Source organism: Nomascus leucogenys, chromosome 25, assembly GCF_006542625.1.
Source record: "Nomascus leucogenys isolate Asia chromosome 25, Asia_NLE_v1, whole genome shotgun sequence".
NCBI lineage: Eukaryota > Metazoa > Chordata > Mammalia > Primates > Hylobatidae > Nomascus > Nomascus leucogenys.
The window spans coordinates 16,931,898-16,944,732 of record NC_044405.1 but is presented as its reverse complement, the minus strand read 5'-3'; the positions used below and the strand labels follow the sequence as shown (position 1 = coordinate 16,944,732).

At 50.9% G+C, this 12,835-nt stretch overlaps 2 protein-coding genes across 4 annotated transcripts in view; one reads left to right on the top strand and one right to left on the bottom strand.

Annotated features, from left to right (window-relative positions):
• Positions 1-5,626: 5,626 nt before the first annotated feature.
• Positions 5,627-7,064, bottom strand: LOC115833135. Its single transcript, XM_030806076.1, has 2 exons — positions 6,772-7,064; positions 5,627-6,351 (listed from the first exon to the last, which is right to left on the bottom strand). The coding sequence occupies exons 1-2, from the start codon at positions 7,023-7,025 to the stop codon at positions 6,315-6,317; spliced, it is 291 nt and encodes a 96-aa protein (XP_030661936.1). The 5' UTR covers positions 7,026-7,064; the 3' UTR covers positions 5,627-6,314.
• A 215-nt stretch (positions 7,065-7,279) lies between these two features.
• Positions 7,280-12,835, top strand: part of TIAM1 (TIAM Rac1 associated GEF 1) — a 443,928-nt gene continuing 438,372 nt past the window's right edge. For all 3 annotated transcript variants that reach the window (XM_030806062.1, XM_030806069.1, XM_030806064.1), the window contains exon 1: positions 7,280-7,440. The gene's annotated coding sequence lies outside the window, so the exon portion shown is untranslated. The remainder of the gene's footprint in view (positions 7,441-12,835) is intronic.

The following is a 12,835-nucleotide window of genomic DNA, read 5'->3' as shown; positions in this document are numbered from 1 at the left end:
GTTGCTGTTGCTTAGAGCCTGTTCACAGCCAAGTGGGAGAGTTTCTCCATAAACTGCCATTTCAGTGAAAACACAGAAAATAAAATGCAATAAAGCAAATTACAAAGAGGGGGCACTGCTTAGCTCTGTGAATGTAGTGTGGCCTATTTACCCAGCCCTGCCTCTCTGACCTTGAGTTTATCTGTATTAGTTGGATATGCTACTTTGCATATTGAGGATTCCTTGGTCTCTTTTTTATAATTGAAGACCTATCATTGCTGGGAAAATATCCTGCCTTCTTGATTTCTTTTCTAGGTCCTTTCACCTGACTCCCAAAAATCTGTCCTCAGGTAAGAAAGCCTTGATTAAACACATTCCTTTACCAAGCAATTGTTTTTAATATTTTTGTTCTTCCCAGGTGGTTTTGCATTTTCAAAGAAGTGATGATGTGGCCTGGCGCAGTGGCTAACACCTGTAATCCCAGCACTTTTTGGGGCCGAGGTGGACAGATCACTTGAGGCCACGAGTTTGAGAACAGCCTGGTCAACACAGTGAAACGCTATCCCTACCAAAAAAAATACAAAAAAATTAACTGGGCATGATGGCACGTGCCTGTAGTCCCTGCTACTTGGGACGCTGAGGCAGGAGAATCGCTTGAACCCAGGAGGTGGAGGCTGCAGTGAGCTGAGATCACACCACTGCACTCCAGCCTGGGCAACAGAGTGAGACCCTGTCTCAAAAACAAAAACAAACAAACAAACCCCAAAGTGTCCAGGTGTGGTGGCTCACACCAGTAATCCTAGCACTTTGGGAGGCCGAGGCGGGCGGATCAGCTGAGCTCAGGAGTTCAAGACCAGCCTGGGCCACATGGTGAAACTCCGTCTCTACTAAAAGTACAAAAAATTAGCTGGGCATGGTGGCATGTGCCTGTAATCCCAGCTACTTGAGAGGCTGAGGCAGGAGAACCGCTTGAACCAGGGAGGCAGAAGTTGCAGTGAGTCGAGGTCCGCCACTGCACTCCAGCCTGGGTGACAGAGCAAGACCCTGTTTCAATATAAATAAATAAATAAATAAACCCCAAAGAAGTTATGATGTACTTCTCAAACTTTATACACAGATATATCACCTGAGTGTTAAGACGTAGATTTGAGTTCAGTGTCTGGCTTGGTGTCTGGGATTGTGTTTCTGACACCAGGCGATGCCACTGCTGCTGATCCACAGACTACACTTTGGGTAGCAAGTCTGCAGAGGAATATTGAATGATTATGGGAAAAACTATTGGGATGTGTATTAGGGTTCTCCAAAAAAAAAAAACAAAAAAACAAAAAACAGAAGACATACACACACACACACACACACACACACACACACACACACACACACATATGTCTATATATATAATGTCAACCAAAATTAAGACTGAAATAATTTGATAAAGGCTTCTTGGAAGCCAAATGTGAAGACTGATGATGGGGGAAGTCACATCAACAAAGTCGGGAGTGTTCTGGAGTCTGTTACAGGGTGTTTGGGAGAAGGGAGGGAGACTCCTCATACCGGGTTGTCCTTTTTCATTAGAGGGTGCAATACAGAGGTTGTAAGAACTGGCTACAGACTGCAACATACAGGCTAAAATGTCCCCCTGAAAGACAATCAATGAAACTTTATGACTCAGAAAGAAATCAGCATATTTTTCAGTGTCAGTGGGGTGTGCATTAATCAGCACATCAACAATCTGAGGAACTCGCGACAAGGTTCTTTACCCAGGGAAAAGACGTTGCCGTGCATCACAGGAGCCTCCCAAGGAACGTTAATTTGGCTGCCTGTGTATTTTTTTTTTTTTTTTTTGAGACAGTGTTATGTTACTCCATTGCCCAGGCTGGAGTGCAGTGGCGCTACCTCGTCTCACTGCAAGCTCTGCCTCCTGGGTTCAAGCGATTCTCCTGCCTCAGCCTTCCGAGCAGCTGGGATTACAGGCACCCGCCACCATGCCTGGCTACTTTTTTTTTGCATTTTTAAGAGAGATGGGCTTTCACCAAGTTGGCCAGGCTGGTCTTGAACTCCTGACCTCAGGTGATCCACCCACCTCAGCCTCCCAAAGTGCTGGGATTACAGGCGTGAGCCACCATGCCTGGCCTATTTTTTTTTTTTGAGAGTCTTGCTCTGTTGCCAGGCTGGAGTGCAGTGGTGTGATCCTGGCTCACCGCAACCTCCGCCTCCCAGGTTCAAGCGATTCTTCTGCCTCAGACTCCCAAGTAGCTGGGAATACAGGCACCTGCCACCATGCCCGGCTAACTTTTGTATTTTTAGTAGAGACAGAGTTTCACCATGTTGGCCAGGCTGGTCTTGAACTCCTGACCTCAGGTGATCCACCTGTGTCGGCCTCCCAAAGTGCTGGGATTACAGGTGTGAGCCACCACGCCTGGCCCAAGATCTATTTTTGTATAAGCTGCCTCCTGTCCTTTCTTCAAAGAGGGCATCACAAATAGATGACAGAAAATAAAATAATTAAGTGCCAAACTCCTCGTAGAGAGTGCAGAAGGCGAAACTCCAGTCATCCAATTGATATTTATTGAGCATGCACTGTGTGCTTGGCACTGTTTGAGACACTTTATGAATACAGCAGTGAATTAAACAGGCCAGAGTCTAACCCTGAGGGAGCATCTGTTAGAGGGAAAGACCAGCTCAGGAACACAAGTGAGGCAGGGCTGCACAGAGCGCATGTGTAGGTATCTTCGTACTGGGGAAGACCATTTGTTGTACCTCAGCTATGATTGTTTAGTCAGCCTTTCAATAACCAGTGGGGAAGAAAATGTTGACTCTTAGTTGCAGCTAGGATCATGTACTAGAAATGGAACTTCTGCTCATTCTCCTGCCCTAAACCTTGATTCTGCCTTTGACCACCCCATTTTTTCCTTTAATTCCAATTCCATGTTCTGTTTAGATGTCAACAGTGCCCTCAGGAGACAAGATGTCAGAATACTCGGCCAGATGGCATTTGTCTGTATTTTAATCAAAATGCCCCATTCTCTTTGCCAGTGTGAAGTAGCAATGTACCGTGTAGGGCGGAGACAAGAAACAGCACTGAAGCCTGCAGTAGCTTTTTAGGTTTGCGAGGTCAAGATACCCAGGCCGGGCGCGGTGGCTCACACCTGTAATCCCAGCACTTTGGGAGGCCAAGTGGGCAGATCACAAGGTCAGGAGTTCGAGACCAGCTTGGCCAACATGGTGAAACCCCGTCTCTACTAAAGATACCAAAAATTAGCCAGGCCTGGTGGCACGCACCTGTAATACCAGCTACTCGGGAGGCTGAGGCAGGAGAATTGCTTGAACTCAGGAGGTGGAGGTTGTGGTGAGCTGAGATTGTGCCATTGCACTCCAGCCTGGGCGACAGGGTAAGACTCCATCTCAATAAATAAATAAATAAATACAATAAAAAATAAAGGTACCCAAAGGCTGGATTGGCTTAATTCTATCAACCTCAGTGGCAGCACCCAGCACCACGATTGTGGGAACAAAACCTCCCACAGTCAGCTGTGAGCAGATTCTGAGAGCCAAAGTACTGACATGTTGAAGTAAGTGGGGTTCAGGGAGAAAGTGAATGAGAGAAAGGGCCCGAACGGTGGTTTCCTATGTATCTATCTCCCCTATGGGCAGTGAGTATTTCTCCTGCATCATCTCATCCAGGTCTTTCCTTCCTTCCTTCCTTCCTTCCTTCCTTCCTTCCTTCCTTCCTTCCTTCTTCCTTCCTTCCTTCTTTCTTTCTTTCTTCTTTCTTTTTTTTTGAGACAGTCTCACTCTGTTGCCCAGGTTGGAGTGCAGTGGCCGGATCTCAGCTCACTGCAACCACTGCCTCCGGGGTTCCAGCGATTCTCCTGCCTCAGCCTCCCGAGTAGCTGGGATTACAGGTATGCACCATCACGCCCGGCTAATTTTTGTATTTTTAGTAGAGAAGGGATTTCACCATGTTGGCCAGGCTTGTCTCTAACTCCTGGCCTCAAGGGATCCACATGCCTTGACCTCAAAAAGTGCTGAGATTAAAGGCATAAGCCATCACACCTGGCCTCATCCAGGTTTTTCAACCATTTAATGAAATGTTATCATCCCGTTTTTCACTAACTTAGCTGAACCCGAACACCAACTTTGATGAGTTCGTACCATGTGCCATGCGTGACCTCTTTTTAACTGTCTCTATATCCTTACGGGTTAGGTGTTACTCCCCTTATTTTAGAGATCAGTAAACTGAGGCTTAAGAAAGATTAAGTAACCTTCTCAAGGCTACAGAGCTGGTAGGTGGTGGAGCTCAGATTCAACCCAGCCAACCTACCGCCAGGATTCTGCATCTCAAAGTGCTTTTCAGACGTCTTAGGCACAAGGCAATCAGATGGCTGCTGTGATGATTCATCTGAAGCTCACCTTACAGTAATGTCACCTCCTTAACAGGAGACCCTAAGGCAGCAGCCCTCAGATGAGGCAGGCAAGAGAGATGCCATTACTCACCTTCAGGGAAGCCTCTAGTAACCCGCCACTCACTACCCATCTGGGTAGTAAGGACTCCCTACCCATCACACACATGTCCAGTGGAAGCTGTTTATTTATTCAGTAAACATTATTAAATGCTACTATGTGCCAGGTACTCTTCTAAGCACATTTTTTAAAAAATTGTTTTTTTTTCTTTTTTTTGGAGACGGAGTCTCGTTCTGTTGCCCAGGCTGGAGTGCAGTGGCGCAATCTCGGCTTACCGCAACCACTGCCTTCAGGGTTCAAGCAATTCTCCTGCCCTCAGCCTCCTGAGTAGCTGGGACCACAGGCGTACGCCGCCATGCCCGGCTAACTTTTTGTATTTTCAGTAGAGACGGGGTTTCACCGTGTTGCCCAGGCTGGTCTCAAACTCCTGAGCTCAGGCAATCTGCCCATCTCGGCCTCCCAAAGTGCTAGGATTACAGGAGTGAGCCACCGCGCCTGGCCAGCACATTGTTAATATTAACTCATTCATCCTCGTACCAACTGTATGTGGTATGAAGCACTATTGTTATCTCATTTATATAAATGGGGAAACCAAGGCACGGAGGTCTGAAGTAACCTGCCCTAGGTAACAGCTAGAAAGGAACCCAGCTTGAAATTAGGCAGCCTCACTCCAGGGTCTGTTCTTTTAAGGATGGCCGGATGTACTTCTAAACTTCCTTAGGGAAAAACACTCTACTCATTTTCAAATATATGTATTTCCCCTACATGGTGGCTTGTAACAGGTGAAGAAATGGCTCTTTGTCCTGGGATGAAAAGCTTCTCAAGGGAATTACTCTCCATTCCAAGCTGTTGGCTGAAACGAGGCTGGTTTTGGAAGGGGTGTCTTTGGAAAATCTCTCAAACTTGACTCAAAAACCTCCCTGTAATACTCATCATGGAACCTGGTGGACGCATCTGTTCAAGAGCTACCATGCTACCCATTCTTCTCAAACTGATGTTTTAGAAGCACTTCAAATCCTTAAAGTTCTTGCCTATAATTATAGCTCCTCTATAATTCATGCATTCCATGTTTTTTCAGTGCCCCAAATGTGCCAAACACTGTGCTAGGACTGGGATCCAGCAGGGAAGATAGATAAGATTCCGGCTTCCATAGAGGGCTGCAGTGCAACAGGCAACTTCAGCCCCGTGTAATACAGGCTGTGAGGGGAGTACAGGGGGTGGAAGCACTGGAAGTGGAAACGTGGCATCTAACCTTGACAGGGTACAGGAGGCTTCCCGGGGTCTGTAAGAGCAGGTACTGCACAGCAGGAGTTCAGCAACGCCTACTGCATGGATGCCTTGGCGGCCAAGCTGGAATCTGAAGAAGGGTAGGAATTAGTGAAGTGAAGGGAGGGGCTGGGGGTGGACGTGTTCTGGGGAAAGAAAAGAGACCCAGAGTTGAGAGCGCAAAATGAGACTTTTCTGCTTAGAAGGATCATTCTGCAAAGTGGAGAACAGATTTCAGGGGGCAAGGCCTGGGACAGAAGGACGATGGGAGCCCTTTACTGAGGTCCAGGTGAGACAGGATGGGAGGAAGGGGTTTGGGAGTTTAACAGAAACGGATGGGAGAGGGTTAAGGAGAAGGAGGAATCAGGGATGACTTTTAGTTTTCCGGTTTAGGTTTGTCTTCCACAGCGTGGGCAATTCTTTTTGTTTTCAACAAGATCACCCCGGGAGCGCAGACCTTCCCAGCTCCCGGGGCGAACATGTGTGTATGGAATCAAGGTCTAAGGAACATACATCCCAGCCTTTGTTGTAAACGGGGAAGTCTAGAGTTCTTCAGGAGAGGAGGAAGCTCTGGCCTAGTGTAGGGAAAGGTTTCGCTCGAGGCTCTACCGCCAGCGTCTCCGTTTCCGCGTTTCCCACAACGTTGCGAAAGGTAAACTGCAACTGTCGTTTCCGGATTTTACAGAGGAGCCCAGGAGGTCTGCGTGAACCCTGCCCGAGTCACTTACTCTGCCCAGCAGGTGAGCGTAAGGCCCAAACCCCACGCTGTTATTCCAAGTTCGCTTGCTGGGCACGGTAAGTGAACCCTGGGAGTCCTGGACTCTGGTGAAGGCCACCATGCCCTACCTGGAGGCTGCTCAGGGTCTAACATCCTCTAGCATCCACGGGAAGGGACTGCGTTAGGATTTTTTTCTCTCGTAAAAAAGTTCTTGTCTCCCCCTAGAGCCAGGCACACGCCTCCCAAGCCAGACCACTTGTCCCAGGCACAACGTTTTTTGACTCTTCGCCTCCCCCGTTCCGATCCCCCTTCCTCTCCGCCTTAGTGGTAGGAAAATCCTTTACCTCCGACCAATCCCACCGATGCCGAGCCGCGCGCGCGCGCCAACTCGAGCTCCGTCTGTGCACGCCATTGGCCACCTCCACCTATGCGGGGTGACAGGCAGCTTCGCGGACCTATCGCCGAGGGAGGCAGAGGCCTCCGGCCCTCCCAAAGCTGCTTTGTTAGGGGCTCCCTGGTCGTCCCCCGGCCCGCCGCGCCTCCGCTGCCTGCGGGCGATCTCCCCGGGCCGCGCTGCCGGAGCCTCGCAGGAAGGCATCTCCGGAGCGCGCGCGGCCCGCGCCCCTCCACCCGCGCGCTCCGAGCCTGGCTGCGGCACGGATACCCGGCGTGCGCCCGTAGTCGCTCTCCAGCCCAACTCCGAACGCCCCGCTCCTGCATCCACCGCCTCGGATTGGCTGGCCGGAGGCGGAGCGATTGTCAGGCGGCCCAATCGGAGCTCGGTTTCCCACGGGCTCCCGCGCCCCGGCCCCTGAGGCCGCAGGCGGAGGCGCCCTGACAGCTCCCATTGGCAGACCGCGAGCGGGTTCGAGCGCGGCCGGCAGAGCAGCGCCGCCGCCGTCGGGCGCGCAGCTCTGCAGCTCCGCGAACGCTTTGGCGCCCGCAGCCCCAGGGGCCCGGCTGCCCCGCATCGTGCCCGGCCCCTTCGCGGAGATCCCGGACGACCGTCGCGGGTGAGTACAGCGGGCCTGGGGGGCGCGGGCGTCCGGCCGGAGCCGCCCCGGGGGACGGCGGCGAGGATGCCCGGAGCCTCGGTGCCCGTGCCGGGCACGTTCTGACCCCCGTCTCCCGCACACTGGGGCTCCCGGCGGGTCCTAGCTCCCCCCGATCGGGCTTTCCACGTATTGTTTTCGTGTTCACACACACGGGAGGTCGGGAGATCCGGGGAGGGGAGGCAGGAGGAGGCATCCCTCGAGCGAAGGAGGGAGACGAGACCGTGCAGCCCAGGTGCCTTCGCTGGATGGAAATGACAGCGTCCGGACGTCGGCATTCGGTCCTCTCGGCAGCGGGAGGTCAGCGCTGACCTGCGGCGGCCGCGGCACTTTGTATTTTATCGGCTGATTTTTGTCAACTTCGGGGAGGGCGTGCGTGTGCATCCCTGTGTCTCTGTTTGCTTCTCGGTCCCTGACCTAGGCACCTCCGGGCCTGGCTTTTCGGCGACGCTTCCTGGGCGCTCACCTTGGCGATCCGTGCCGCGCTCCGGGCCGGGCTCACCGGGCGGAAAGCCCAGGGGCCGGCGCACGGAGCTGGGGACGCGCGACGAACCCCCGGAGGGGGGCATTAAAAGCGGAATCCTGCGAGTGCAGAGACAATGCCTTATCCAGGCGGTCGGGTCCCGGGGGCTGTGCCCTGGGTCCCCGCGCCCGATCCCGTCCCCGCCTCGCCCTCTCACCAGCTCTGCCGCTGCGATGCTGCTGCGCCGCGCCCCTCGCCACCCGGCTGGGGACCTGCGTGGGGCCCGCTTTTGTTTACAGACCTCGCCATTGGGCGAGAGCAGCGCGCCGTGCGCCCCCAGCCCGGGCGGCTGCCGCCTGCCCCCTCCAAACCTGGAGAAGTTGGTGCGCGCTGTCAGGTGACGCCCCCTCCCCCCGGCCGCGGGGCGGGATGCTGCAGGGGAAGGATGCCGTCTCGGCGCCTTCGCGCCCAGGCCCCGCCGCGCACGGCGCCTCTAGGTCCCCTGCACCCGGGGGCGCCCGTGTCCCAGCCTGGGGCCCAGGCTGGCGGCCCTCGAGGCGCCGACTCGGCCACACTCACCCAGCTCCAGTCGTCGCATCTCCTGGTCGTGCCCCCGGGTCAGCCCAGGTTGTCTCGGAGCCTACCTTTTCCCGCGCGCTGGCAGGTCTTGAAGGACGCGCGCGAGCCCTTGGGCACACTGTGCAGTCTGTGCCCGTCTCGGTGACACCCGCGCGGCCCCGCGGGGCAGCTGTGCCGCATCCCGAGTCAGAGCCGTCCGGATCGGGTTACCCATGCACGCTGACTTGGCGCATACTTTGAGTTGGAGCAGAGGTTGAGAGCCTGTGCGCTGAGGTCAGACAAACCCGGGTTCCAGTACCTGCTCGGTGTCACTCACAAGCTGGGTGATCCCGGCCGAGCTGTTCTATCTTCCTTCGTCTCAGTTTGCGCATCTGTAAAGTGGGGATAAGGAGTAACCTCTAGGGGGGCGGGGCTTAAACGACCGTATAGATTAACTTCGTAGCACAGTGACTGACAGCCACGTATGAAACATTAGAGTCCTGTTGATTCTGTGTTAGAGGAAATCTGTAATGGAGGATGGCACCTCGTCGCTTTCCTTTTCTGCGTTTTTCACTCCCTCAGCCCCGATTTCTTTTTATTATAAAAGGCATGAAGGATTGCTGTTCTCAGCTTCAAACAGGACTTGTTTTACTTGGCCTTAGGTTTTCTTAGATTTATCTAATCGCTTGCAGCCTTTTTAAAAATGTGTTTGAATTTCCATTAGGTTTTAGTTGTTCTTTCTTCTTCAAGATTCTGCTGGGACCCAGACCTGGGTTTGGAGAAGGAAAAACCCTTCCAGGTGGAAAGCAGTTGCCAGTGAACCAATGACTGCTGTGGAAAGTGATTAAGTCCAGGAAGGAGGGAGGTTTGAACAAAGAGATGTCTGGAGGTTAGGAGGGAACACTTTCTAGGAGAGATGAAATTTAAGCTATGCTTTGTAGCTGAAGAAGTTTGGTAAATTGTTGGTCTCCAGCATATGCTTTTTTGTATCTCAAGGTAAAAAGCTGTGCTAGGGAGGGTGGATGCCTTTGCGTGGTAAACATCGACGTTGCTAAGTAATTATCTTTGACAAATAGAGGAGAAATAAAACTTAAGGAAGAGGCTGTTGACTAAGCAGGGAAGGTAGAAGAAGAGAATCAGTTTCATTGAGTATCTTCAAAATGTTGTGAATGTGTTTTGACTTGTTTTTCCTCCACTAGCTCTGCACTGCTACTTTTCTTTAGGCAAAAAGAGAAATCAGTTTCATATAGAAATAAACAAAACAAAATAATAACAGTCCATAATCAGATAAATAGTTTCAAAAGATGATCTCAGGCTTAACGACAGACTAAGATTTTACTGAAAAAAAAAAAAAAAAAAAACAAAACTTCCTGTTTTAACACCCTTTTGCCTGTTGGAATAAATTATTGGGTCCAACAACACATTCTTTGAATGTAGGCCCCAGGGGCCTTTGCCAGCCGAAACAAGCAAACAAACAAATATAAACTCGACTTGTAGGCTGTCCAGTGGTTGGAGAAGCCCTCAGGATTGCGCTCTGTCTCTTCTGTTCCCCTGGGCCTGCCTCAGTTACCTCGAGTGGAATCTGACTCCCGTGAACCCCTATTCGGCTGTTGATGTGGAATGCAGCCAGTAGCATTGTTGCTAGATGTCAATTAATAAATATGATAATCTATTTAAAGTTGAACTCTCAGAAGTGATTCCCATCCTTCTTGTACTTGTTCTGGGAATTCTCGCGCCCTTAGGGATGCTGAAGGCCTCTTTTCCCCCTGCTGTTGTGTGGGGATCAAATCAGTTGGGGGCCTAGACTTAAAAGGGAGCACGTGGTTAGGAAATCTCATTAGCTGACAATTTAACTCCACTCTAATGCTCGTCCAAAGAGCCCGGACAAAGACTTCCTCTCCTTTCCCTTTGCAGTTCTCTCTCCTTGCTCCTCTCTCCTCCCCTCCCCCTCTAAACCAGAAAGGAAAAGCAGCGTTGGGCCTGTCTCCTTCCCCCCAGATTCCTGCAGTTCTAGTGTGCCGACTGAACCCCAGGCATTCTGGAGCCCTGAGCAGGAATTCCTTGGAAGAGTTTGCTGAGGGCCTACTAGGTGCGTGTGTTAACACTTCTGCGATTTCCGCAAGGATCATACTGTCTAAAGGAGAAACACGATTTGTGAGACAACACTTTCATAGATGTGCAGTAGAAGCCTCTGGTTTTTCCAGATGAGGAAGGCAGGTGAGAGCATGGGAATCATATCAAAGCCTTGCCTAGAAATCTGTGCCTGGAGAGGGGGCTTCTGTCTGTTTGAGGAGGGCAGAGGAGTGGGAGTGAGAAGCCAGGAAGAGAATTCAGTTCCTCTGGGCCAGGTACAGATTCTCATGAAAGTGCTGAGCACCACGGACTCAGGCTTGTGGTTAAAAAAGAGCCTCGTTTTACGATCTCCAGTCATTTGGTCTTCTGTATCAAAAACACACTTTCACTGGGGATGTGTGTGTGTATATATTATATACACACGTATATTTACATGTACATTTTCTTTCTAAATTAAGCAAATAGGTAGAACGTATGTTTCTGATGGTATCTCTCTTTTTGTTTTTCCTCAATTCCAGACCAGAAAAATCAGATTAGCAGGGCTCTAGTAAACGTTTCTGTTTTTCCCAATTCCAAACTTCAGGTCTTTTCATCTCTAAATACTCCATTTTATATAAACTATAACTCCTGTGTAAAAAAAAAAAGAACAAATTCTCTCTCATCATCATTGTAGGCCAAATCATTTATTAAAAAAAAATAAAAGAGACATTCAGAAATAAAGCAGTACTCAGCAAGGAACAGAGTGTTTTTAAAAATAAAACAATGTTCTAGTGTAAAAGGGTACACGATATTAATAGTTAGGTGGAGTTTTCCCCTTCCATTCCCTTCCCAACCTCTGGCACCGTCCTCCACACCCTCCAGCATAAGACCTTCCCTGTTCCTGCGGTCTCTAGGGACCTCATTAAGACATTCATAAGGGCCTAGACTGTGGGCATGGGAAGCCGCAGAGATTCCTCCAGTGCGTGTGTGAGATTCTTCTAGAAGACCTTGAAGCTCTTTCACTAGGTGAAGAGGTTTTTCTCCCTCTGGGCTGAGGCAGAGCTGGGAGACTTTGCATCCTACCACAGAGCCCTGGAGTGGGGTCTCAGCTCACTGAAACGATTGCAGAGCTGGAGGGGGTGTGGGTACTATGCAGGCATGATCTGAGAGCCGATCAATTGTCTGCTTTCAGAGGATGTTAAACAAAGAGTGATGATTCATCGAAGAACTCTGTGGGAGGAAGTTTCTTTCAGCTGAGCACAATCTCAGTTTCAGAATGGGCCCAGGGCGCTTTGAGGCTTGGTCCTGTCACCAGGTATTTCTTTCCTTAAAGGAAGACTTGGGTGTAGTTGGAGCGGGGGCATCCTAGCCTTTTTCATCCCAGCAAAACCGAAGTATAATATGGATGTTTTCTGTTTGGGACCACTTTGAATTCATGAAAGAAAGATGAAAGGGAGGGGGAAGTGTCTTTGGTTTTAAGAAAATAACACCTGTATTATTTATTCCAGCTTCTGCCCCACTAGAGTATGATTTTATTAAAGAGCAAAGGATTCTAATGCAGTTGTGCTGGGAAAAAGATCTAACTGGGAGGCAGCGGGGCTGAGTGTCCAAGCTTGGAATGGGTGGAGAAACTGATTGGAGATTGGGCTATGAGGATTCAGTTGCTTTTCCTTAAAGACCCCAAACACGCTTCTCTGTGACCACGAGGAAGACAGGATATCCTGCCCAAAAATCCTGCCTTTGCAAAGCCTGTTTCCAAAGGAGTGTTCTCCTGCCTCCCTTCCACTGTCCCTCCCACCTTGCCTGAGAGCTGCTAACCTTGTAAACATAGATCAATCCATCAATCCTAGTTCCTGCTCTTGGTTTCCTCTGCCCACTCTGCAGGGGTAATAATGAGCCCCAGAAAGCCACCACGTCGTCTGGGGGCAGGGGGAGGTCACGATGAGGAGTGGGTCTTGGAATCCTCTCTGCTAGGGGAAGGGGAGATGTCAGGACCATGGAAATGGGGTGAACAGGATTTGCTACCCATTGCTTGCTCAGGAGGGAAGGTGGGATCGGGACAATAGTGACGTCTGCTTGTTGAGGGGCCTTGGGGTAGGGGTGAGGGTCTGCCCTGCAAAACCTCCCCTCTGAGCCTTGTTGGAGGCCTCCAGTGTCTGTTGGGAAAGATTGCAGCCCAAGGCCTCATCTTCCAGGGCTTCTTCAGATCCTGGGGACAAGATCTCTATCAACCCAACCCTCTTTTGGCCATCACCTGGGCTGGGTGGCCGCATTCCAGGCAAA

Bases quoted from the DNA above. Each gene is read 5' to 3' on its own strand.
- LOC115833135 (XM_030806076.1), bottom strand. From the start codon at position 7,025: ATGCCTTCCTGCGAGGCTCCGGCAGCGCGGCCCGGGGAGATCGCCCGC. The intron at 6,352-6,771 runs GTAAAGGATTTT...ACCTTTCGCAAC, and splicing joins ATCGGTGGGATTGGTCGGAG to GTTGTGGGAAACGCGGAAAC.